Source organism: Sorex araneus, chromosome 8 (genome assembly GCF_027595985.1).
Source record: "Sorex araneus isolate mSorAra2 chromosome 8, mSorAra2.pri, whole genome shotgun sequence".
In the NCBI taxonomy this organism is placed as follows: Eukaryota; Metazoa; Chordata; class Mammalia; order Eulipotyphla; family Soricidae; genus Sorex; species Sorex araneus.
Window position 1 is genome coordinate 22,301,568 of NC_073309.1, and position 24,309 is coordinate 22,325,876.

A 24,309-nucleotide genomic window follows, 5' to 3' on the forward strand; every position below is an offset into this window, starting at 1 on the left:
CGTGTGCACCCCCGCCAGAGACGCAGTCACGGGCTTCTCTCCGGGGCCACAGCTACTGGTGTCACGGTGCTGGCGAGGACCCCGGCTCCGTGCTCAGGAGTCACTCGGACAGAACCAGGGTCGGCTGCAGGCGAGTAAGCGCCTTCACCCCGACGGTCTCTCCGGCCCAGTAGCCCACTCAGGAGCCTCCCAGGGGAGGTGAGTCTCAGAGGCCGAGCACCTGCAGGGCGGCCAGGGGTCAACCCCACCTGACCCCCGAGGGCCACCCTGAATGACCCCACCCCCCACCCTATGCTATTAGGCATAGCCCGAGTACCACCAGCCAAGACCCCAAAAGCAAAAATAGAATCGAGTCTCCCAGAGGGCCAAGTGCTGCCATCACTGTGGGGTCTCACCGCGGCACCTCCAGCCGCCATGGAATCCGCCCCATCCTACAGAAGGGGAATCTGGACTCAGAGAGGCCAAGGGACTTGCCCAGGGACACACAGCCTGAGCGATGGAGTCTCGGTCTCGGCATGAGAGGCTGCACTCGGCGGTGCGGGGAGCTCAGCCAGGGCACAAGTGCTGGGTGGGCGACGAGGGAAGGAGACGGTGGCTGTGAGCAGGGGTGCGAGTGCACGGTGCCATGTGGCCCAGGCAGAACGAATCGGGCAGGGAAGGGTTTTTCCGGGATGCGGGAACAGCCTTAGCGAAGGTGTGAGGCGAGCGCCGGCAACGCTGGGATCAAGGCAATGTGGGTCACGCAGTGGGCAGGGGTCAGCAGCGGGGCCCTGAGAATGCCCGCGGGCCTGGAGCCTCCCAGGACAACCGGAGGGACTGAGGCCACCCCGCCCTGCCCCCCCCGCGTATGGCTTCAGGGGGTGGGGGACACTGCCTGGCAGGGGGACCGGAGGGCGGAGGGCACGGAGGCGCAGAGGGGCCCGGCGCGGCCGCGGCCGTGGGTGGACAGGAAGCCGGCCATTCCCTCCCGCGAGCCCGCAGAATGGTCTCTGTGTGCACCACAACAAAAAGGCTTTTCTGCCAAGTCCGACAAGCGGGAGGAGGCGACCGCTCCCCCCGCCCCAGCCTGAAAGGAGGCTCTGTTGGTGACCCCGGGGTCTCCCATGCGGAGAATGTGTGTGCGCGCGGGGCCGGGGGGGGGGGATGCACGGGGCCCCCACCCATCCTGATTCTCCGGCAGCCCTGGAGTGGGTGCGCCTGGCCAGGGACATCAGGCTGTCTGGGTGCAGCACCCACACCCGGCGGGCAGCAAAGCGACCTGGACTGCACGTCCCTCCTGAGCAGTGGGGACCCTCGCCAAGTGCCAGCCACCTGCCCCCGGCCATTCTCTCTGCAGCCTGAGAGGCGGGTGGGCCGCCCCCTCACCAGCTCAAGAGTTCACAGTGGCAAGGCTGGAGCGCCCCACACTTTTTTTTTTGTTTTTTGTTTTGGGGGCCACAGCTGGCTGTGCTCAGGGCTTCGTCCTGGCTCTGCACTCAGGAATCCCTCGAGGCTGGGCTCAGGGGACCATCTGGGGGGTGCTGGGGGTCAAAGCCAGGCTGGCCCTGTGCAAGGCCAACGGCTTCCCTGCGGTACCACCGCTCCGGGCCCCTCACGTTCGGGACTGCGGGACGCTGCAGCTGTGCAGCGCAGAGGTGAAAGCAAAAGGCACGGCTCAGCTGTGACAGGGCTGGGAGGACGGAGGTGACACTTCTCTTCTTTGTCCGGGATGCCTGGACCGTCACACTTGGGAATTAGCCAGAGGGAAGGGACCCAGGGTGAGCTGAGGTCAGAACCGCACAGAACACCACTTCCAGAATCAGGCCAGGTGGGGTGGGAGGCGCTCAGCACGCCTGGGAGAACCCCAGGTCCCATCCCTGCCACCACACGGTCCCCTGAGCACTGACAGGAGACCCGAGAGAGGAGAGAGAGCACTGAGCAGGGAGCAGCCCCCACCCCCATGACCCACCTCCCCCACACACAAATAAAACAAACAAAATGAAATAAATATGCAGGCTCCTGTTTGACCAGGGGAGGGGGTGGGGCAAGGGGCGGCAGGAGGGGGTGTTCGCCGGCCCCTCACTCGCCTTGGTCCCCTTGGCAGGCTCCGTGGAGCTCTGAGGTGGGCCACCCTCAGAGGTTTGCTTGGGGAGCGGCAGCTCCTGGGCGGAGTCCTGGGACCTGAGGGGCTGCTCGGGGCCTGCCCTTGGCCAGGTCCCTCCTGGGCGCCCACGCAGCTGCCCACCTCATACCAACTCCCGTGGGGGGCCCGGGGTGAAAGGGGGGGGGGCGCCAGGAGTCCAACACGGGAAAGCGGGCGAGAGGGCGCCCGCCTGGCCCCCAAGGCCTGTGCGTTGGCGGGGGGACACTCACAGGCCGTTTCCTCGCCCGGCCTGAGGCCTCTGGGCTTCCCCAGGGCCCGTGTTTCCTACTCCACACAACACAAAGAGAGGAAAGGGTGGGATCCAGGGGGGCTAGGAGGGGGCGCCCAGCTGCGGGGGAGGGTGGGGCCTGTGGAGGGGAGGACCCTGCCCGTGGCCCTGCGGGGGCGGCTGGCGGTGGGACCCCCGCAGCTGACCAGTCAGACCCTGAGACTCAGCCCGGAGCACGAACGTCGGGCCCCAGGTTGGCCGGACCCCCGGGGCAGAGGCCTCTGCGCCCGTCCAGGCTTCCTGCTTCAGAAAGGAGGGGGCAGGGGCTGGGGGGCGGGTGGGCAGAGCAGCAGCAGCAGCAGCAGGCCCGGGGGTGGGAGGCGCTCAGCGGCCTCAGGCTCTGCCCAGGAGCCCCTCTGGGCGGGAAGACGGGGGCCTGGCCTGCCCCCCCTGCCCCCCCCCGCCCCCTTCCAGGACCCAGCTCAGCCTGCCCAGGGTGTCCCGGCCACAGGCCCTGGGGAAGGAAGGGCCCCCACCGCCCAGGCCGCAGCCCCCCAGCGCCAGGCCCCTGACACAGGAGGCCACGCCAGCCACCAGTTTAATCAGCGCAGGTTATTTTACAGGCGGGACCTACGTGGGGGGCCCGGGTGCTCCCGGCTCCGAGGGCAGGGGCCAGGCCCGAGGACAGTACCGTTCCCGCCGCAGCCGCCCGCCCGCTCTCTCCGGGTTGGGGGGTGGGGAGCATTCCCCGGCCAGGGGGCTCTGGGGTCACCACAGGGGCTGGAAGCAGGCACCCCCGGACTCTGGGCCCAGCAGTCCCCCAGGGCGGCGGGGACACTGGCACACTGGGGTGGGGGCTCCCGAGACCCCTGCGGACAGTGGCGTGGGTACCAGGGGGCAAAGGGAGGCAGGGAGAGGGCAGGTGTGGCAAAGGGGAGAGAAGAGTGGGTGGTGGGGGCTGGGAAGTAGCTGGGAGGGGCCCTGGCAGACCCCTTTGGTCCTCGGTAAGGCAGGTCCAGAGGGAAGGCGTGTGGGCTCCGGGGGGCGGGGGGCGGTGTGGGCCCTTAGACAGAAGCAGCTGAGTGAAGGGGTATGGTCGGGGGGTGGGCGGGGGGGGGGGCAGAAGGAGAGACCCCGCCGCTTCCTAAGGCAGAGACTGGGGCAGCAGACACCCCGGGCCCGGCAGCTCCCACAACCAGCCAGGGCTTACGGCCACGGAGGGTGGGCTGGGCGGAACCGCAACCGCCCCCGGGGGAGGGGGGACCCACTCTGGCCCTGCAGGGCTCTGAACCCCCATGACAATGCCCGCGCCCCTCCCTGCTCCGGGCTGCTGCGCGGAAACAAATGCAGTTAGTGTGCCAGGCGCCGACCAAGGAAGAATAACCCGGGCATAAATAAAAAGGGGGCGCGCCGCGGGGCGGGGGCGGGGGCAGGGGTGGGGGGGAGGCTGGAGCTCCACCCACCGGCTCCCGGACCCGAGAGAGAGCCACGCGCCGCGCTCTCCGCACTGGGCAGTTCTCAGAGCGGCGGGCGGGCGCCGGCAGCCCGGGTGCCCCCGCAGCACCGCGCCCCCCGGACGCCGCCCCTAGCACCGTGCCCGGGGCCGGCGGGCTCAGACCCACTCCTGCAGCGAGCGCTTGCAGTAGAGGAGCATGCGCGGCGCGCCCTTGCGCTGCAGCTGCACCAGCGCGTAGGTGAGGCCCAGCACGCACAGCAGCAGCAGCAGCGGCGGCACCAGCACCAGCACCATGTTCACGGTCCGCGTCACCTCCTCCATCTGCACCACCACGCGGCTGCCGCCGTCCCCGGCCCCGTCGGGCCCGGCCCGGGCGCTGTCCTCCTCCTCCTCGTCCACGTCCTCCTCCTCCCCGCCGCCAGCCCCCGGCTGCGCACCCACGTCGGGGTTGAAGGGCGGCCGGGCCACGTCGGGCCAGCGGGATCCCGGCTCCCCGCGCTCCTGGCAGCCCATGAAGTCCCGCAGGATGGACTTGGGGTAGCCGGGCTCTATCCGCAGGCGCTCGTTGTCAAACTTCCAGTACTTGGTGCCCTTGTAGAAGTAGGTGTAGGCTGTAGGCGGGGCGGGGGACAAGCAGGCCGGAGAGGGGTCAGGGCTTGGCGCCCCCACTCTGACCAGACCAGCCTGCCACACCTCCTGTGCCTTGCATGGACTCCCCGACTGTCTCCTGTCTCTACACCCTCCAGGACGTAGAGGACCCGGGTGCGGGTCCAGTGCCCAAGGGCTGACCCCCAAACAGGTCTCACAGCCTCTGCTGGGGTGGGGCCACACCGCCTCACAGTGCAGTGGAGACGTGGGCTAAGCTGGACACTGCGTCCTGCCACCCGGCCACGGCCTCTCAGCCCTTCAGCCCCGGGGACCGCCTGGGCTCTGCGAGGGGAGGCCCAGCACAGCAGCCGGAGGAGGGCGCTAATGGCATTTCTGGACTCACCCGTCCCCCTGCTGTTCTGGGGAGGGGGGTTCTCCCTGGCTGGGTGATACTGACAGAGCCCAGCTGCTCTAGGAGGGGCTGTACCCCGCCACCCCTCAAGCTGCAGGACAGCCACGAGCAAGTGTGAAGGGCACGGGCAGGCCTGGGTGGGATCTGGGGCTCCAGCTCTCTGGGTCAGCATGTCCGGCCGCCCAGAGGCGCCTGGGGAGGACGCCAGGGGCTTCGGGTCTGACTGGCGTGCCCTGTGTAAGCCCTCACAATACCGGGTCCTGGGGTATGAGTGCTGGGCAGACAGGGCGGGGGTGCCGGGTACCTGCATCGTTGCTCAGGAAGGCCCCTTTGGGGGAGACGGGGATGCCCTGCCAGACGCTGATGGGCTTGGGGTAGCCGGGGTCCCCGCGCTGCGTCTCCTCGTTGAAGCGCCAGTACCTGTGAGGGAAGCAGGAGCTGGAGGCTTCAGCCCGCACTCTGCAGGGGCCAGGCGGGAGGGGGCAGCACTCACCTGTCCTGCTGGAAGAAGAAGGTGTGGCCCGTGGGCTCCCACCAGATGGCCGTGTCGATGCGGTCGTAGGGGATGCCCAGACCGTAGCTGGTCAGAGGCTGCGGGTAGCCCGGCTCCAGGTTTGCCTCCCGGAAGAGCCAGTAGCGATCACCTGTGGGATGGGGCAGGGGGTGAGGCCTGGGGCGGAGGGGTGCTGAAGGAGGGCAGAGTGCTCTCCGGGGCCCACAGTCCACGGACACGCACCGTCACACTCAACACAGACACACACACCCATAAACACACACACCCATAAACACACACCCCTATATACACACACCCATGGACACACACAAACACCCATATAATACAGACATACACACCCTTCCCCACTAATACACCCACACACACACCCATGTACACACATAAAAACTCACATAACAGGGGCTGGAGTGATAGCACAGCGGGTAGGGCGTTTGCGGCCAACCCGGGTTTGATTCCCAGCATCCCATATGGTCCCCTGAGCAAGGCCAGGGGTAATTTCTCAGTGCAGAGCCAGGAGTGACCCCTGAGCATCGCTGGGTGTGACGCAAAAAAAAAAAAAAACCTCACACAACATACACACATATTCCACACACACCAAGAGACACATACCCATATCCAAACATTCCACTCACATACATGCATACAGACGCACAAACATACACATACCAATACATACACACCATATACACATACCCACATACACACATAAACACCCCTATAATAGACACACACATCCTTCCACACTAATAAATACCCATACACACACATACCTATACACAAACACCCATCTACAAACATTCCACCTGTATACATACATACACACAAACACACACACCCACAGACAAACCTATACATACCCATGTACACACATAAACACCCACACACCCCCACCCCCATATATAAACATTCCATCCATATACACACATACACACACATACACACCCTGACCCACAGGCAGAAATCCACGGACTGACACCCACAGGTTCACAGCCACACGCAACCTCACTCACCCCCATGTTGGGCACACTCGGCTCTCCCAGGTACCAGAACCAATGTCCCACGTTCCTCACACTTCACACGTGAACCCCTCACCCCACGGTTCTTGGACAGAGGAAGAGCGGGTGGCTGGGTGTAGGGGTGCATCCTGGGGTACCCCAGCGCATGGCCCAGCACCCCCCACCTCACTGCGGCTGGAGGGGCTGGGACACAGCCTGAGGAAGCCGCCCAAGGAGGCTGTTGTCTCTGCAGACAGACCCTAGGAATCCTGCCTGACCCAGGGCAGGAGGGGTGGGTGCGGGGGTAGTGCTCTTATAAGGCACAAGAGGCGAGGAGGAAGAGAACAGAGGGTACACGCTTGCCCTCACTTAGGCAGTCTGGGGGCCCCAGCCCTTGGGTTTGTCCACCTGCCCCGCCTTGTGCTGGGGGCCTCACCCCGCCTCACCCCCACCCCCAGAGGAGCCCCCCCAGTGGGTGTCAGGCCCTGATCTGCAGCCCGGACTCCCCTCCTGAGCCCAGCGGAGTCCGACGTCAGATGCAGTAACACGAGGCAGGCTGACCTTTGAAGAAGACGAAGCGCCCATCCTGGCGCTCATAGGCGGCGCTGATATCGCTGGGCAGCCCGCGCCAGAAGTGCCCGATGGGCATGGGGTAGTTGTCCAGGACCCGGTTGTGCCGGACGCGCCAGAACCAGCGGCCCTGGGGAGGGAGTGAAGTGGGCACTCTGCACCGCCCAATCCCGGGAGCTCCCCGCTGCCCTTCTTCCCAGCTCAGCTCAGGGGGGCTGTGCAGGTCACTTAGGGAGGGGCGGTGGCTGAGAAAGCCGGGACGGCAGCAGGGAGAGCACGCTGGCAGTGGGAGACCCCTGGGTTAACTGTGGGAGCCTGGGCCCTACCCGTGCCCCTGAACTGGCTCCTTCTGCCTGGGCAGGAGCTGCTAGAATGGGGTGCAGGCGGGGGAGGTGTGGCCAGAGGCGGAGCCAGTGCCAGGGAGGCGGGGCCTGGGCGGGACCATGAACTGGAGGCGGGGGCCAGTGTCAGGAAGGCAGGGAGTGGGCGGACCAGGGAGGGAGGCGGGGCCTAGGACCGGGCGTGACTTAAGAGGAGAAGGCGGGACTGGAGTGGGGCCTGGGCGGAGCCAATGACTGGGGGCTGAGGGGGCATGGGCGGGGCCACAGGCAGTGCATGCTGACCTTGAAGACAAACATCTCCCCTCTAAGCACCGCCACTGTGTCGAAGTCCCCATCACAGATGTTGGGGCCATACTGGTCGGGGCGTTCAGTGGCACGGGGCTGAGCTGGGGGTCCTGGCTTGGGGGGCCGTGACTGCGGGGGCCTAGGGGGCCGATGGTCTGGTCGTCCTGGCCGCCCGGGCGTCACCGTGGGGAGAGGCCGAGTGGGCTGTGGTTGACCATCCGGAGTGCCTGCGGGGTGGAGAGAGGGTAATGAGGGGGGCCCCCAGAATCCAGCTAGGATGCCAGGTTGTACTGGCACCCCAGTCTGGATGGGCAGGGTGCCCAGCCCAGCTGTGAAAAGTTCTCCCACAGTGGACCCTTGCCCACACCCACCACCCTCAGGACTCCCTTATCCACACCCCTGTGGAGGCACACCTGCCTCCACATGCCCCAGGGACATTCGCTTCTGGCTGCCAGCCTGTTCTCAAGAGCCACCAAGGAGCAGTGGACACAGGCAGAGGCCCGCTGCGGGGACCCACTCACCTGGCTCCTGCGCGTCCCGTGGGAACCTCCATAAAGAGCCAGCACAAGCCCTGACCCAGCCCTCAGGAGGCCTCACCCAGAGGCTTCCTCAGGTGGGGCCTGGGGAGGGGACACCACGGGAGGGGCTGCCACCTGCTTCAACCCCCCCCACCTCAGGATGTGCTAGCTGGCAGCACTCTGCAGCACGACAGACTGGCAGGAACAGGTCTGGGGCCCCGGGAACCCCAGGCCTAAGAAGCCTATCACGGAGGCCGAGGTGGAAGTGGGGACCAATGAGAGGCCACCTCTATGGGAGAGCGGCAGGTGGTCAGTTTTGCTAAGGGACACGACTGCGGCGCCCGGCCTCCCTGCGCCCCTCACCGTAGAGCTGCTGGATGCCCCGCAGGTCGTCCTCAGGCAGCTGGAAGCTGTCGGTGTCCATCCACTGGTAGAAGGGCGCCATGATGGCACTGGGGTTGCTAGAATGTTCCAGCCCCAGCGCATGGCCCAGCTCATGCACGGCCACCAGGAAGAGGCTGTTCCCTGAGGGGGGTGGCAGTGCGGTCAGCTCAGGCCTCTCCCAGAGGAGGGAGTGTGCCATGGCTGGGGCACAGACCCCGCATGTGGGAGGCTGGCTCCCACCACAGCATGGTACCCTGCGCACCACTGGCTACGACCCCGGCATGGCAGGAGCTTCTCCCAGCACCACCGGTGTGGCACAAAGCTGTTGTTTTGTTTTGTTTTTTTTTAAAAAAAATAGGGTCTGGAGTGATAGCATAGCGGGTAGGGCGTTTGCCTTGCACAAGGCCAACCCGGGTTCGATCCCCGGCATCCCATACAGTCCCCTGAGCTCCACCAGAGTAATTCCTGAGTGCATGAGCCAGGAGTATCTCCTGTGCATCGCCGGGTGTGACCCAAAAAGCGGAACAAAAAAAACATGGGGGAAAGGGGTCAGAAAAATAGTACAGTGGGTAAGGCACCTGCTTTGCCTATACAGGAGCTCAGCATAATTCCTGGCACTGCATATGGTCCCCCAAGCACCACCTGGAGTGTTCCTTGAGCAAGAGCCAGGAGTAAGACCTGAGCCCAGTGTCCCCACCTGCTCTGCAGTAAAAAACAAACAACAAAAAACCAACAAAATAAAATTAAAAACTTGGGCTGTCTTTTGTGCCTCTAACTTTCCAGTTTAATTCTGAGAAATGGGGACAATGATCCCCACTGAGGGGCTGGAGCAATAGCACAGCAGGTAGGGCGTTTGCCTTGCACGCGGCCGACCCGGGTTCAATTCCCAGCATCCCATATGGCTCCCTGAGCACCGCCAGGAGTAATTCCTGAGTGCAGAGCCAAGAATAATCCTGAGCATCACCAGGTGTGACCCATAAAGCAAAAAAAAAAAAAAAAAAAACCAAAAAAATCCCCACTGATGCTAGCCCTTCCTTACCAGCCCTTGGAGTCTTGGGGTCAGTGTCAGGGGCGTGGCTATCAGGAGCCCCTCCCGGCCCCACTGCCCCAACGAGCTGTCCTCACCATGCAGGTCAGTGCTGGAGAAGGTCCAGGGCTCATCTGCATCGAAATGGGTGTCCCCGCCCAGACCTGGGCCGGGGAAATAGGCGTGGGCCAGAAAGCCCCCCATGCCGTCGAACGGGGAGCTGTCCCCGTGGAAGCCGGAGGCGAAGAGTACCATGATGTCGGCCTCCTTCTGCCGCCGCAGCCGGATGTCCTCGTAGGGTACCTCCTGGAAGACCAGGGGCGTGGCCTGCTCCCACACCCGGAAGGCCCTGCGCACTGCCTCCAGGGAGTGGTACCAGCCCAGCTTCTCCGTGTAGTTCTGGATGCTGTGGGGGAGGGTGCAGGGACACGGGCCAGTGAACAGGGGGCTCCGGGTAGGTGGCCGGGACTCACACAGGACCTGACAAAGCTTAGGGACAACATTGACTGGCTCCCTGCCAAAGGGAGCTGCCATGTCAGGCCCGGGGGGCCCACCGTGGTATCATGAAATAAGACGGCATTGTGCCAAACAAGCTTATTTAATTAAGAAAGCCATTCAGTTTAAAAAAAAAAAAAGTGCAGATGACGGCCGGCCAAGAAAAGGTCCTAGAAAGTGGGAGGCGGGCGAAGGGCTGAGGGTTGGGAGGGAAATGCAGGCAGAGCGCTGCTGGACGTCGGGCCAGTTCCAGGCTGGGCTCTAACATTATCGCCATGACCTTGGGCAGGGGACTCAGCCTTGATAGTTTTAGTTCCAGGTGACCTCTGCTTCCGCCCCGGGGCCCCCAAGGGGATGGATTCAGTGAACTCAGGTTGGACATGCCCCGCCAAGTGAGATGGGCCTGTGATCGCCCCATAAACCCGGTTCAGCGTCACGGAGCTGGCCAGATCTCCACGGCCGGGGCTTGGACCCCAGAGGGGTGCTGGGGTCCAGGCTGCCAAGCCGGCTGCTCCTCCTCCAGTCCCCAGGCTCCGGGTGGCTGGGCTGGAACAGGGCCCTTGGGGACTGGGACCCAGGGGATTCGCAGAAAGGAGGAAGGTGCCAGAAATGGGGCTCGTGTGGGTGCCAGGCGGCCTGCCCCCCCCCATCAGATGCCAGGATTCCCACGCCTGGTGCTGCCTGGCTTGCCCGCGTGCCAGAGTGGGCCCCAGGAGTCCCCCCCGGCTGGAGCTGCTGCCAGGGCCGGGGGCTGGGGTGAGGACTCCCCGGCATGAGCAGCTTCTCGGTGGTCAGCCTGGGAGCAAGACCTCGCGGCACTGCCCAGCACCCCGGGGTGCACGACTGGGAGAGGAAGCCCTCCGAGGCCCCCGGGAGGGCGGGGGTCCCTACCTGAAGGTCAGGTGATGGCTGTTCCACTTCCTCCCCGTGAGGGCATAGCGCTTCCTCCGCCGCCGCAGGTTAGCTTTCACACGCACCCCAAACTGGTCTGGCACCCCACAGCGAGGCCGCTTCATCCACCTGGGCCAGAGGTGCAAGAGTGAGCCCCGAGCCGGCCTCCCACGGCTCTGCCTCCCCCAGGGGTGCCCCCCTTCTGCCAGCCCCTCCGACTGGCCCTTGTGCGGGGCTGGGAGACTCCCAGGGGGCTCCTCAGGAGAACGGGGCGGCCCATGAGCTGGAGGACGGGGTGCCCAGCATGCCCCAGGAGGGGCGTTCCGGAAGCCTGTCCGTGAGAGGTTCTGCTCAGCGGGGACGGGGCGTCCCTGTCTCAGACCAAGGCCAGGCTGGGCCGTGCCCCCAGACACACGGCGCCCGTTTCCCGCCTGTGACAGACGTCCCTTGGCAGTTCCGAGCCAAGATCCACATGGACCCCTCTCAACAGGTCCCCGAGGACCAGTCCTCGCTCCCGTAACTCCGCATGCCCAGGAGAGGCGGGGACGAGCTAGCCCGCCGCAGGGACTCACGCCTTGGTCTCCTCGTCCAGGACGCCCGTGACGGGGATGCCATAAAAGCGCTGCATCTCAGCCAGGGCAGAGGCCAGGATCTGGGCGGAGCGCAGGGTGGACATGTGGCGGCTGGGCTGGGGCAAGTAGCCGTAGAGTCGCAGCCAGTTCTGCAGAGACAAGGCCACGACTGCTCAGCGGCCAGCCCCCTCCCCCGCCCCCCGCCACACACACACATCCGCCACCTGCAGCTGGACCCTGCTCCTTGCTCTCCCTGCCTCCACCTCGAGAGCTGTTCTCGAAAACCTGGACCAAAGGTCCCCTCCATGGGATCTGCCTGATGCTCTAAACCCTCCGGAAGCTTCTCATTTCAGAGGAAAAGCCCAGCCCTGTGGGAATGACCAGGCTCTCACCACCTGGGTCTGCTTCCGCTCAGCTCTCACTCAGCCAACCAGCTGGGCTCTCTCTGGGGGCCTCAGGGCCTTTGCACTCACGGCTCCCACTGCCAGGAGACCTCCCTCCCTCGCTTGCTCCAGGTCTCTGCATCACCCAGGGAGAGGGTATTAGAGAAGTATCGATGAGGAAAAGCTCAGATCTTGCCCTTCCCTCATTCCCCTCTACCAAGGGCTTTCCCTGTGGGCTTCTCCCCGAAGCAGTGTCCGCAGTGGCCCTAATTATCCACACTAGCCCCCCAGGGGACAAACCACTGGGAACCCTAAAGGTTCCAGACACCTGAGGTCCCTGGGCCGGGAGAGCACGAGGTCCACTGCAGGGGGCTCTGGGGGCATGTCCTCATGGGACTGTGTCCTCAGCACCTTCCCCGGCCCGCCCTGGCTCTGCAGCCCCCCAGAGCCAGGCGCTGTGAAGTTCTCCGGGGTGCGAGGTGGCTCGAGGCTGGCTGGCAGTGAGCAGCCGTGTCGCTGGCCACGCCCACATCTGCCTGCCACCAGAGGCAGCATCCAGGGCCCAGGGCACCTGTGCCCTCAGACACCCACCAGCCCAGCCGGAACCCCCAGCGGGAGGGGCCCAAGAGGGCAGTGCAGAGAAACTGCCAGAGCTTGAGCCCAGAGGGCCGGCCACAGGCCAATGGATGAGGCTTGGGGCCTGAGCCGTCGCATGGTGGGAGGGCGCTTGCCTTGCACGGGGCCAACCTGGGTTTGATCCCGTGTGGCCCCCTGAGCAGCACCAGTGCTGAGTGCCAAGCCAGGAGTGACTCCTGAGCACTGCTGGGTAGGACCCCAAAACAGACAGGAAGGGAGGGAGGGAGGGAGGGAGGGAGGAAGGCAAGGAGGGAGGGAAGAAGGGAGGGAGGGAGGGAGGAAAGGAAGGAGAGAGGGAGGGAGGGAGGAGGGAAGGAAGGAGGGAAGGAAGGAAGGAAGGAAGGAAGGAAGGAAGGAAGGAAGGAAGGAAGGAAGGAAGGAAGGGAGGGAGGGAGGAAGGGAGGGAAGGAGGGAGGGAGGAAGGGAGGGAGGGAAGGAAGGGAGGGAGGGAGGAAGGAGGGAAGGAAGGAAGAAAGGAGGGAGGAAGGGAAGGAGGGAGGGAGGGAGGGAGGGAGGAGGGAAGGAAGGAAGAAAGGAGGGAGGAAGGGAAGGAAGGAAGAAAGGAAGGGAGGGAGGGAGGAGGGAAGGAAGGGAGAAAGGAGGGAGGAAGGGAAGGAAGGAAGAAAGGAAGGGAGGGAGGGAGGGAGGAGGGAAGGAGGGAAGGAGGGAAGAAAGGAAGGAAGGAAGGAAGGAGGGAGGGAGGGAGAGAGGGAGGGAGGGAGGGAGGGAAGGAAGAAAGGAGGGAGGAAGGGAAGGAGGGAAGGAGGGAAGGAAGGAAGGAAGGAAGGAAGGAAGGAAGGAAGGAAGGAAGGAAGGAAGGAAGGAAGGAGGGAGGGAGGGAGGGAGGGAGGGAGGGAGGGAGGGAGGGGCGGGCAGACGCTGGAGCAAAGAAGCAACTGTGCGGCACCCGACAAGGGGGTCTCACAGGGCTTCTGAGGGGAGGGGAGGTGGCCCCCACGCAATGCCTTTTGGGTAGAAGGGCAGGAGCTCCCCCAGGTGGCAGTCTGGGGGGGGGTCAGGAGCTCCCTGTGCCCCACAGGCCGCCTCACCCGAGGGGGGCCCAGCGGGGGCCTGCACGCGGGAAACCTCTCCCGAGGTGGTGGTCTTGGGTGCGTGGGGGAGGGGAGCGGGCGCTCGGGGAGCCGGTGAGGTCTGAGGGTGCCGGCAAGGGAGGGGGTGCTGCCCCGACAAGGGCACCTCGCCGCCACCCTGCACGGAGGGTAAAAATATCTCCGCAAGAGCGAGCGCAATCACGGGCCACCAAGGGGCTGATTAGCGTCTGCCGGTGACAGGAGGCAGGCGAGGGGGGCCGGGGCGGCGGGGGAGGGGCACCGGGCCTGTCTACCTGGGAGGGAGGCCCCGGAGCGGGGAGACTCCATGCCAGGGGGGCAGCGCAGAGGCTGGCGGGCAGCTCCCTGGGGGCGGGGACCCTTTTTTGCAGGCCGGGGGAGACGGCCTGCGTGTCAGCTGCCCTTGACCCCTGTGCCTCCAGGTCCCCGCGGGGCTGGAGAGGCCCCACTGAGGAGGCTCTCAGGGCGGGCAGCAGTCCGGCCTCGGCAGAAGCAGGCCAGGGGCTGTGTGCCAAGGACCAGCGGTGCCAGGGAACCTGCCGGTTGGCAGGGCAGGTGGAGGCTGGTCCTGGCGACCTGCCCGTACCCCCTGCAGTGCTGTGACGGGGTGTGAGGGTGCTGGGTCAGGGGTGCACAGGGGACAGTGTCTCTCCTGCTGGGGGCAGGGGCGCCTGCACCCTGAGGCCCCACTCGCTCAGGGGGCTCTGCGGCCAGGGCACAAACGGGGCGAGCAGTTGGGGGCAGGGCGACGCACAGCAGGTGGGGCTCTTGCCTGGCTCGTGGCTGACCCGGCTCTGGTCCCCGGCACCCTGTATGGTGCCCTGAGCCTGCCAGGAGTAACCCCTGAGAACCACCTCAAAACAACGGGCGTGGCCCCAAAACAACTATAACAAAAGAGGGTGGCAGGGAACAATTCCCAACTTTGTGATCACCTCCCAGTCTCAAAACAGAGAAGGGGTGGACGGTCCGTCCGTCTCCAGCCCTGGGTGACCCAGAGCAGTGCTCACACAAGCACCCCGGCCTGACCCCCAAAGCTGTGCAGGTGGAGAAACTGAGGCACAGAAGGCTGGAGAAGGGGAGGTCTTGCGCCCCGGGGGCTGTCTGCAGCTCTGGTTCTCATCCTCTTTCCTGAGCCGAGAGCCAGCCCGTCGTCATCATCAGCACAGAGGCTTCCGGGGAGAGGTGAGAACAGCCCCCAGAGTCCGGTGGGGGGGGGGGAGGCGGGTTCCTGGTGCCCTGGTCTTCCCGGCAGCCCACACAGACGGCAGCCAAGAGCCCTGCCGTCAGGGGCCAGCCCGTCCCCGCCCGCCCAGCCGTTCACGGCACTGCATCCCAAGGCAGCGTTTTCCACCCTTTCTCCACCTGCAGCGGAGGCTGGAAACGGGTCCCCTGGAAGGTCTCCAAGGCCGTTCCCGGCAGATGAACAGTGGGGCTCAGAGAGGGGCAGTGGGGGCCAGGGAGACGGTCAAAGGGCTGTGTGCACGCAGCAGGCCTGGCTCGGATCCCTGAGCACCCCCAAGAGTGACCCCGCTCCCAGTGTAGCTGGCGTCGCCCAGCCCCCACAGACGGGCAGCCAGCAGCGGGCCACCCCGGTGCACCGTGCAGCAGGGCGAGAGACCGGCTCCTCCTGGCTGGGGACACGCAGGCCTGGCCAGTGCTCAGCCGACCCTCCCCGCACCCCCATCTCTGCTGGCTGGGCGCAGGGCCACGTCAGCGGGACTGGCCCTCCCCGCCCCCCGCTGGGAGAGCGGGCCAAGGCCGGCCCGCGATCAATAGCCAGCATTAAGTAGCCCCGGGGAGGGGCGTGCCCGCGCGGAGGCTGCCGTGAGGACAGTCTGGGGTCTGTCAACTCCGGGGCTGTCACCCAGGCCTTCTGCAGTCCCGGCCCGGCTGCCCGGCAGGGCAGGGCGGCCCCAGCAGGCCCCGCGATGGCACCAGGCGTGGGCAGAGTGCCCGCCTGCCCGCACCGTCCTCCCCGGGGCAGGGCGGGGCAGGGGGGCTCAGTCCCAGCCATGACAATGGGCACAGGGCGGGCATGGAGTAGGCGACCCTGTCCAGGTCCCTGCCCCAGGCACACGCCATCCAGGAGCTCACGTACCAGCCGGGGGGAACCTGAAGGCCCTCGGGGCCACCAGGCCGCACACACCCCACAGCGCCCCTGTAGAGACGGGTCCCCACTGTCAGCCGGGGGGCTCTCTAGCCTGTGCACAGGATGCTCGGAAGTTCTTAGGCTGAGCAGCAATCTGCTGGGTTCAGACCACGCGTCAGGGTGGGAGAGGCCTGGCACTCGTCAGCACCCCACCTCCCGCGTCTGTCCCCTGGGCCTGGCAGGATGAGGGGCACAGGTGGCAGTCCTGGCCCCACGCATTCCCCAAGTCACCCCGTCCTCGCGGAGGGAGTCGCCGGCGTTCCAGGCAGCCAGGCCCATCTATTGGAGCAGTCCGGGGACACACTCGCTTCTGGGAGGGGAGCTCAGATTTCCCACCCCCAAAGAACCGTGACAGGGAAAGTGGCTGGCACCAGGGGGCTGTCCAGGGGCAGGAAAGAGACCCCCCCCCCGTTCCACCCCAGCCTGGAGGAAAAGCAGCAGGGTCCTGGGCCCCGAGGTGGGGGGTGCCCTGCTCCCTAGCAGCTTCGGGTGGGCTGCCGGCCAGGCCGAGGGGCCCCCATGGGAGCCCCTGTGGGTGCTGCACCGGTGCTGGAGACCGCTCTGGCTCCCACGCCCCCTCCGGCCCAGCGGGCTCCTGCCGGGTGGCATGGCCTCAGCAGGGCATCAAGGCCCTGCCCGACAGTTTCCACCCCGCCTGAGGCCGGCAACCCGGGCTCCACGCCAGACCGGTCATCTGGGCTCAGCTCTGCCCTGACGTCACCCCACCGGCTACAGAGATCTGGGGTCACTTCTTCGGCCTCAGTCTCAGTTTCCCCTGCTGTAGAATGAGGCAGCCACCGTACACCTGTGCGTGTCAAGTGCACAGACGGCGTCCAGGGCTAGAGAGACGGCAGTACGGGCAGGGCACTTGCCTCGCTCGTAGCCAAGGTCAGGTCCTTCCCCGAAACCACGTACGGTCCTCTGAGCCCCACCAGGAGTGATCCCCGAGCACAGAGCCAGAGCAAGCCTGGAGCAGAGCTGGGTATGGCCCCAGGCCCCGACACCCCAAAGAAGACAGAAGACAGCAGCATTAAAGTAAAAAGTGGGGGCGAGAACCACCGTGCAGAAGAGGCCGAGAAGCCTGCTGCCCCCTCACAGACACCCTCCTCAGCCCCCGACACACAGGGAAGCCTCTTCCTGGCACTGCCCCGGGAGGTGCTGGAGTCCTTTTTGCTTCCTGGGGGTCACGGCTGCTATGCCCAGGGCTCACTCCTGGCTCTATGCTTAGGAATCACTCCTGGCAGCCCTCGGGGATGCCAGGGATCGAACCCGGGTCCGCTGTGTTCACGGCAAGCACCCTCCCCGCTGGACTATCGCTCCGGCCCCTGGCGCATCCCCTTCCCATAAACGAGGAACACGTGCCCACCAGTGTGTGCCCGCCCCCTGCTTCTCGCCGTCCCTGGGTGCTGCCACCATTTCCCAAGTGCTTCCCGGGTCCCAGGGGCCCTGCCTGTACATGCTGGGTGTAAATCTGGGCTCTCACCCAGGGGGGACGGGAAAGAGGAAGAGAGGACCCAGGGCTGGGGGCCAGCCCAAGAGCCGACCCAGCCCCCGGTCTCCGGGGTGGCTGCCCACGAGGACCCGGGCCTACCCAGATGAAGGGAGGGGGCTGGGCTAGCAGGCTCACTTCCTGACACCCCACCAGGGGAATGGGGTGTGGAGAGAGAGCTCGGCTTTGTGTCCTGGCGCCTGGCCAGGCCGGCACACCTCTGAGATTCCTGCCTGTGGCTGCGGAACCGACAGCGCCCGCCCGCAGACCAGCCGCCGACAGCCTCTGTGCCCGGGCAGCCGGAACACGCTCTTTCTTTCTAGCCTCTGGGCCACACCCGGCGGGTGATGCTCAGGGATCCCTCTTGGTGGGGCTCAGGGCACCATATGAGGTGCCAAGGACCGAACCCGGGGCGGCCGCGTGCAAGGCGGTCCCTCTGCACTACGGCTCTGGGACAGTGTCTGCAGGGGTCACCTCCTTCCTTCCGGGGTTCCTCTGGCCAAGGCGCCCTGACAGAGTCCCTGGGGCTCACACACATCTGGAGGTGGGGTGCTTTTCAGGACGCCGGGAGGGGAGCAGGAGCCCAGCACAGGCCCCTGACGCATGCTTCTGCAGCCCCAGAGATGTCTGGCCACGGGGCTTGGTGCCTCCCGCCTTTCCTGCGCTGCTGGAGCAAGCACTCCACAGACAGCAGCGTCCTCTGACCTACGACTCCTCACTGGTCATTTTTTGTTGTTGTTTTTGTTTTGCTTTTTGGGCCACACCCAGCAATGCTCAGGAATTACTCCTCACGGCTTGGGGGAGCCATGTGGGATGCTGGGGACCGAACCGGCTCGGTCGTGTGCAAGACAAACACCCTATCTGCTGTACTATCTCTCTGCCCCCCTCCAACAGTTCTATGTGCTGGGAATTCAAAGTCTTTTTTTGTTTGTTTCTTTCTTTCTTTCTTTTTGGGTCATACCCGGCAATGCACAGGGGTTACCTCCTGGCTCTGCACTCAGGAATTACTCCTGGCGATGCTCAGGGGACCATATGGGATGCTGGGAATCGAACCTGGGTCGGCCGCATGCAAGGCAAATGCCCTCCCCGCTGTGCTATTGCTCCAGCCCCTCAAAGTCTTTTTTGGGGTGGGGAGCCACACCCAGAGACACTCAGGGATTACTCCTGGTGGGGTTCAGGGACCCCTAAGTATGGGACGCCGGGGATCGAACCAGGTCGGCTTCAGGCAAGGCAAACGCTCTCCCCGCTGTACCATCTCTCCGGCCCAGGGGCTGGGAGTCTAAGACTGGGGTGCTGGGGGCAGGGAAGAGCCCTCTTCCTGGGTGTTACCTTCTGCCACCTCCTCACGGGCCTTCCTCTGGGGCAAGGGCAGGCGTCCAGACAGGTTCCCAGGCACGAATCCCAGCCCAGAGGCTCTGGCTCCCAACCTGGCCCCCACCCCTCATTCTCGTCACTCTGGCTGTGCTGCGTGTATAGGCATCACCGGGCCGCACCGGCTTCAACCAGAGCCAGGCGGGGACACCTGGGACTCAGACTCGAGTCTCTGGCTGAGCTGATAACGGCTGATGGCAGGGAATATCTAGATGAGGCCTGAGGCCGAAGGCGGGTAGGGTGGCCAGAGCTGAGTGCTTGGCAGGGCGGGCCCACGCCTGGCAGCTCTGCTAACCTCAGCTGGCATCAGAGCTCGGGGCCATGGGCATGGGGATTCTGGCTGCTGTCTTTGGCGGGGCCTGGATGTGTCCCTATCTTGCCTCTCCCCGTCCTAGGAGTAGGTGAAAAGACCGTGCCCAGCCTTCAAAAGGCCTCGGGGCTGTGCCCAGTCCCTCTGCTGTTTCCCACGAGGAGGCATCTGACTCCCAGAACCAGGGGCAGTCCATGGGGTCCGAATCACAGCAACCAGCCCCCCACCACGCCCACTGGCCTGCGTGTCTCCGGGGTTGGAACTAGAGTATTGGAGAGAAAGAAAGAAGGACAGACAAAAAAAAAAGTGCCAGGGGACTGGAGCAATAGCACAGTGGGGAGGGCGTTTGCCTTGCACGCGGTCAACCTGGGTTCGATTCCCAGCATCCCATATGGTCCCCTGAGCACCTCCCAAGAGTAATTCCCGAGTGCATGATTCAGGAGTAACCCCTGTGCATCGTCGGGTGTGACCCAAAAAAGCCAAAATAAATAAATAAATAAATAAATGGTGCCAGGATGAGAAGAGAGAAGATGCAGGGTCTATGGGCTTTCACTGGCCCCACATGACCCGACCCTGAAAGGGCAGGGTGGGGGAATCACCACAGCCCCATATTTAAGGGTGTGTCGGGGGCTGGGGGGCGGACAGGGAGGCACAGGGAGAGACGGGGGTACAGGCGTGGGGGCTGTGGCTTTCAGCAGACCCAAGGGGCAGCACCCACCCCAATTCAAGCTGAGCCCTGCCCTCCTTCTGCATGCCCTGCTCAGATGAACGGGGTGCGGGGGGTGAGTAGAGAAGGGGGACCTGGACATTTATTGGAGGAGCAGGGTGTGTCTGGGTTTGAGCTGCAGTTACCACACCTGTGGAGGCAGCGTGCAGGTGAGTCACCTGCAAGGAGTGGGGTTGGGGGAGGGGTGGGCCAGTAGGAAGGGACCAGGGCGTCCCTGAAAAACACTTCTGCAGGGTGGGCAAGGTGCTGCGGGAAGAGCAGGTCAGAAGGACGAGACTGGGAGGGCGCCTGCCTTGCCTACGGGCAGCCGGGTCTGATCCCAGCATCCCACAGGGTCCCCTGAGCCCTGCCAGCAGGGAGTCCTCAGTGCAGAGTCAGGAGCAAGCCCTGGGCACAACCGGGTGTGGCCCACAAACAAGAGAGACAGAGAGACAGAGACAGACAGAGCCAGAGAGGGAGAGAGGGAGAGAGGGAGAGAGGGAGAGAGACAGAGAGACAGAGAGACAGAGAGAGACAGACAGAGCCAGAGAGCGAGAGAGGGAGAGAGGGAGAGAGACAGAGAGACAGAGAGACAGAGAGTACGAGTGAGAGCGAGAGACAGGGAGCAAAAGAGAGGGAGAGGGAGAGAGAGGGATAGCGAGTGAGAGAAGCAGGGACAGAGAGTGAGAGCGAGAGAGTGAGACAGAGAGGAGAGAGAGCAGGAGAGAGGGAGAGAGAGAGGGGGAGAAAGCGAGGGAGAAAGCAAGTGAGAGAGACAGAGACGGGGAGAGGCAGAGTGGGGGAGAGAGAGATGGGGAGAGACCGAGAGAGAAGGGCAGAGAGCAGAAGGGGGTGCTCAGGTGAGAGGCACCAAGTCAGGCTGGGCAGCCGCAGCACTGGCGCCCAGGGCGTGTGTATGGGGGCGGGGGGGGGGCAGAGAACATGGGAGGGGAGGCGCTGGCCCACTCCGCCCCCTCTAGCCTGAACCAACTGAAGGCTGGGGTCCTGCCTGCCCCTCGGCCCTGCTCGGGGGCACGAGGCTCAGACTCCGAAGCTGGGGAGGCGCCCTGCAGCCTGCTGGCAGATGGGCAGGCAGCCCGGGCTGCTGGACGCTCTGAGCCCAGTCGGATCAGAACGGACAGACTCCAAAGAACAGATCTAGCCCGGAGATGACCCGGAGCTGGGAAGCACATTCTGCCCGAACCCTCCGTCCAGCTTCATCTACCTCCCCCACCAACATCCGAGGGTCCCGTCAGCCCTCTGGGTTCCCAGGCAGGCCCCGGGGAGAGGCTGCGGGCCTGTCACAGAAACTCAGTGCCACCATGATGTTTGGGTGCTGTGGAGTCTGTGGGCCTCCCTGGGGCTGGCAGGGGAATGGGCGCCAGCAGGCCAAAGGGAAGACGAGCAGGAAGCCCCTCCCAGCTCAGTTGCAGGGCCCCCACGCCTGGCCATCTCCGCCTGGCCATCTCCGAGGCCAATGCACGGGCAGGGCCAGCCGTGCGGGCTGCATCCCTGGCAGCTTCCGGTCCCCAGAGACTCATAAACTCCGGGAGGGCCTGGGACTTGCTGCCCTGCTCTCTGCTCCAGAGTGGCAGGTGTACCCAACGGCTCTCTGGGGGGCCAGCAGCCCCCCACCCCGCAGGAACCAGCTCCGGGCCGGCTGGAGTGTCTGTGTGAATGGGGATGGCCGGCGGCTGGGATCCGCCTCTGCCTCCTGCCAGGCTGCCAGGGGCCAGCACTCAGCAGTGACTCGCCAGGCTGGCCCGGGAGGGAGGGCGGCCGGCCGAGCAGGTGGGGGACTGATGGGAGGTGTAACTCGAGCCTGGAGGAATTCCCTGCCCTTCCTCCCAGCTTTTATTAAAGTAGGGCGGGGAAGGGCAAGCTTCCATAGGAAAAATCTCCCAGGCTGCCCGGGGAGGTGAGGAAGCCACTGGGGCTGGGAGGGAGCACCCGTGGGCTGCAAATAGAAACAGGGCACTGGGCCCCGGAGGGAGGCTCCAGGCCGGCCCAAGGGCACCCAGGCTCCAGCCGACCGCATTTCCAGTCCCCGTGCTCGCTGTCCAGTCCTCCTCGGCTCTTGGTCTGGGGGCGAGGTCGCGACGAGTCGGGAAAGAACGACTCCCATTTTGCTGCGGGGGCAGGGAGCTGGTGCGCTCGCTGCTGCTCGGGAGGGCGCTGCTGGGGCACCCCACGGAGCCCGGGGCGCTGGCTGGACCCGACCCTGCGCCAGGAGGCCGTGCTTTGTCACCCGGGCGACTAGATCCTGAGAAGGGCCCTCGGGGACGTCAGGCGGGCTCCGGGCAGAAGATGCTCCGAGCGCGCCCGCCCCACCCGGCGCACAGCGCCGGGGGTCAGCGGGGAGGCAGCTCCAGGGGAGAGAGGGTCTCTCTCTGACCCGCGCGCGAGTCCAAGAAAGTCGCCAAAGCACCCCGCGGTCTGTTGCCCCGCGGGTTCGCACCCCCATTTCCCACCACCCCATTCCCACCCGCCGCGCGCGAGGCTGTGCCACTCCGATCAGCGACTCCCCAGGCGACAGCGGCTCCGCCCGGGGTCCCTTGCCCGGAGCAGCCCCCTGCCTGCTCGCCAAGCTGGTCCCGGCGCGCCCGCCGGGCTCTCGAGGAATGGCGGGGGGGGGGGCCCACAGGAAGGAAGGAGGGGAGGCAAGGTCCGGGGGTGGGGGCGCAGGGCCATCGGTGCACGGAGCCGGGCGGCGGGGTGCGGAGCGGGCGCGAGCCAAACGTCCTCGGGGATTTGGAGAGGCACCCCGCGGCGGGCGGGCCGGAGAGGGACAGCCGGCCAGGTCCCCTTTCTTCCCCGCCCCCGGGGGGAGGGGGGCTCGAGTGGGCGCCCTCCATCCCCGAGCTCCAGCCGGCGGGCGTGGCTACCTCCGCCCCCGGAGCCCCCCAAAACCCCGGCTCCGGGGCCCGAGGGGCCAGGCGGGGGGGTCCTTACCTCGGCGTTGACTTGCGCGTCCTCCGCCGCGGCGCAGCGGCCCAGGCAGCCCAGCAGCAGCAGGAGCAGCGGCAGCAGCCGGGGCCGCGCCTTCGCCGCCTCCTCCCGGCCGCCCAGGGGGCTGCTCGGCCGGCCCGGCCGTCCGGGCGCGCTCGCGTCGCCGCCCATGCTCGGGGTGTCCGGCCGGGCGCGCTGCACGCGGGGCCGGCCCGCTCGCCCGGGCTCCGCACGCGGCGCGGAAACTTGCGACGCTGCCTGGCTGCCCGCCCGGTCCCGCTGTCCGCCGAGGTGTGCCCCCGCCCCCCCACGCCGCCACCACCACCCCGTCCCGGCAAATTCCCACGGCCGGCGAGACGCGGGGCGCACGGCAGGTCCCCGCGCACCGAGCTGGCCCGCGGGGCAGGGGGCCGGCCCGCGCCCACCGCCGGGGGCGTCCCGCAGCCTGGCGCCCGGGGCCCGGCGGCCGAGAGTGGGCGCAAGTCCCGCGCCTTTGTCTGGCTCAGCGCTCCGGCCGCCCGGTCCCGCGGCGCCCCCTGCGCGCCCGGCTCCCTCTGTCCATGCCCGGGGCAGGGCGCGCGCCTCCCGCCCGGGCGCTCCGCGCTTCCCGCGCCCCACCGGGCCCGGCTGCCCCGCGAGGTCCCGGGAGGAGGCGCCGGCGGCCGGCGGGAGCGAGTGAGCGAGCCGGGGAGCCGGCGCCCGACGTCCCCGGCGACTTCGGCGCAGCTCGGGGCGCTCCCGGCCCTCCTCCCCGCGCGCCGCGGCCGTCGCGCTCTTAAAGGGCCCGCGCCTCTCTGCGCGCCGCCCGGGCGGGGGCCGGAGGCGGGACCCCCAGCGGCGGGCCTCTCCGTAGCAGGTGCCGGCGGCCGGGCCCCACGGGCGGCTGTTCGGCGACGGTTCCCAGACGGCGGGAGGCGTCCCTGCCCGCCCACTTTCCCAGTCACTCCCAATCTGTGCTAGGGTTGCGGGGGAGGGAGGGGGGGGAGATGGACTTCCAAAGCGATCCCCCCACCCCCCACCAAGGGGGCGATAGCAAGACTGTCTGGAGGTGCCTCTTTCTTCCACCTGGGCGGTGCGGGGTGGGAGCAGGGCTGGAAGAAGGGCCGGGCGAGGAGGCACCCAGAGGTGCTGCTTTAGGCAAAGCCCTAGACACGTGGTGGTCCGAGGCAAGGGTGTCTTTGGCTGACCTGGCCACCTATCCTAGGTGCCAGGTGAGGAGGGGCGCGGTGGACTGAGCACAGTCCGGCCGCTTCCCTGGAGCTTTCTCAGTGTCCACGTCCTGCTCCGGAACATGGGTCAAGGGCTGGGGTGAGAACTTCAGTCTGTTTCCTCTCCCGGCCTAGAGCACAGGAGGGGTCCACGCAGTGGCCAGTGCGTGCTGCCAGCGACATGCCACAGCCACACCGTGACTGAGCCCGCTCGATCTTACTCTGCTCGCTTGGGATCCGCAGGTGGGTTGGGGAGGGTGGACGCGGAAGGCCTGAGCTCGCGGCCCTGGAGGTGGGGGCTAGTCCAAGGTCCACGAGGCTGCAGAGCAGATCAGGGCAGGGGCGGCTGGGCCCGGAGGTGAGGGCGGGAGGGCGGGGACCGTCCCGCCTGCTCCCCTCCCTGTCCCGGAAATCGCAGCTTTCCTTACCTGCGCGCCCACCCGCCTCACCTCCGGAAATCCGCAGGGATCTGGGAGAGTTCATGAGAAAATACCTGTTTGAACCCACAAGGTGAAAGGGGTGGGGGGAGCGCGATGTTAAGGAGAACAGATAAAAGTCAAAGTGGTGAGGCCGGAGCGATAGCACAGCGGGTAGGGCGTTTGCCTTGCATGCGGCTGACCCAGGTTTGATCCCCGGCAT

At 66.0% G+C, this 24,309-nt stretch overlaps 1 protein-coding gene across 1 annotated transcript; it reads right to left on the bottom strand.

The window, feature by feature from the left end:
- Positions 1-2,932: 2,932 nt before the first annotated feature.
- MMP15 (matrix metallopeptidase 15) lies at positions 2,933-22,769 on the bottom strand. The gene is made up of 10 exons (XM_055146155.1): positions 22,466-22,769; positions 11,400-11,548; positions 10,828-10,956; positions 9,540-9,847; positions 8,394-8,555; positions 7,510-7,739; positions 6,878-7,016; positions 5,301-5,451; positions 5,112-5,227; positions 2,933-4,418 (listed from the first exon to the last, which is right to left on the bottom strand). Exons 1-10 carry the CDS (start codon positions 22,631-22,633, stop codon positions 3,964-3,966), a joined length of 2,007 nt encoding a protein of 668 aa, XP_055002130.1. The 5' UTR covers positions 22,634-22,769; the 3' UTR covers positions 2,933-3,963.
- Between the last annotated feature and the right edge of the window lie 1,540 nt (positions 22,770-24,309).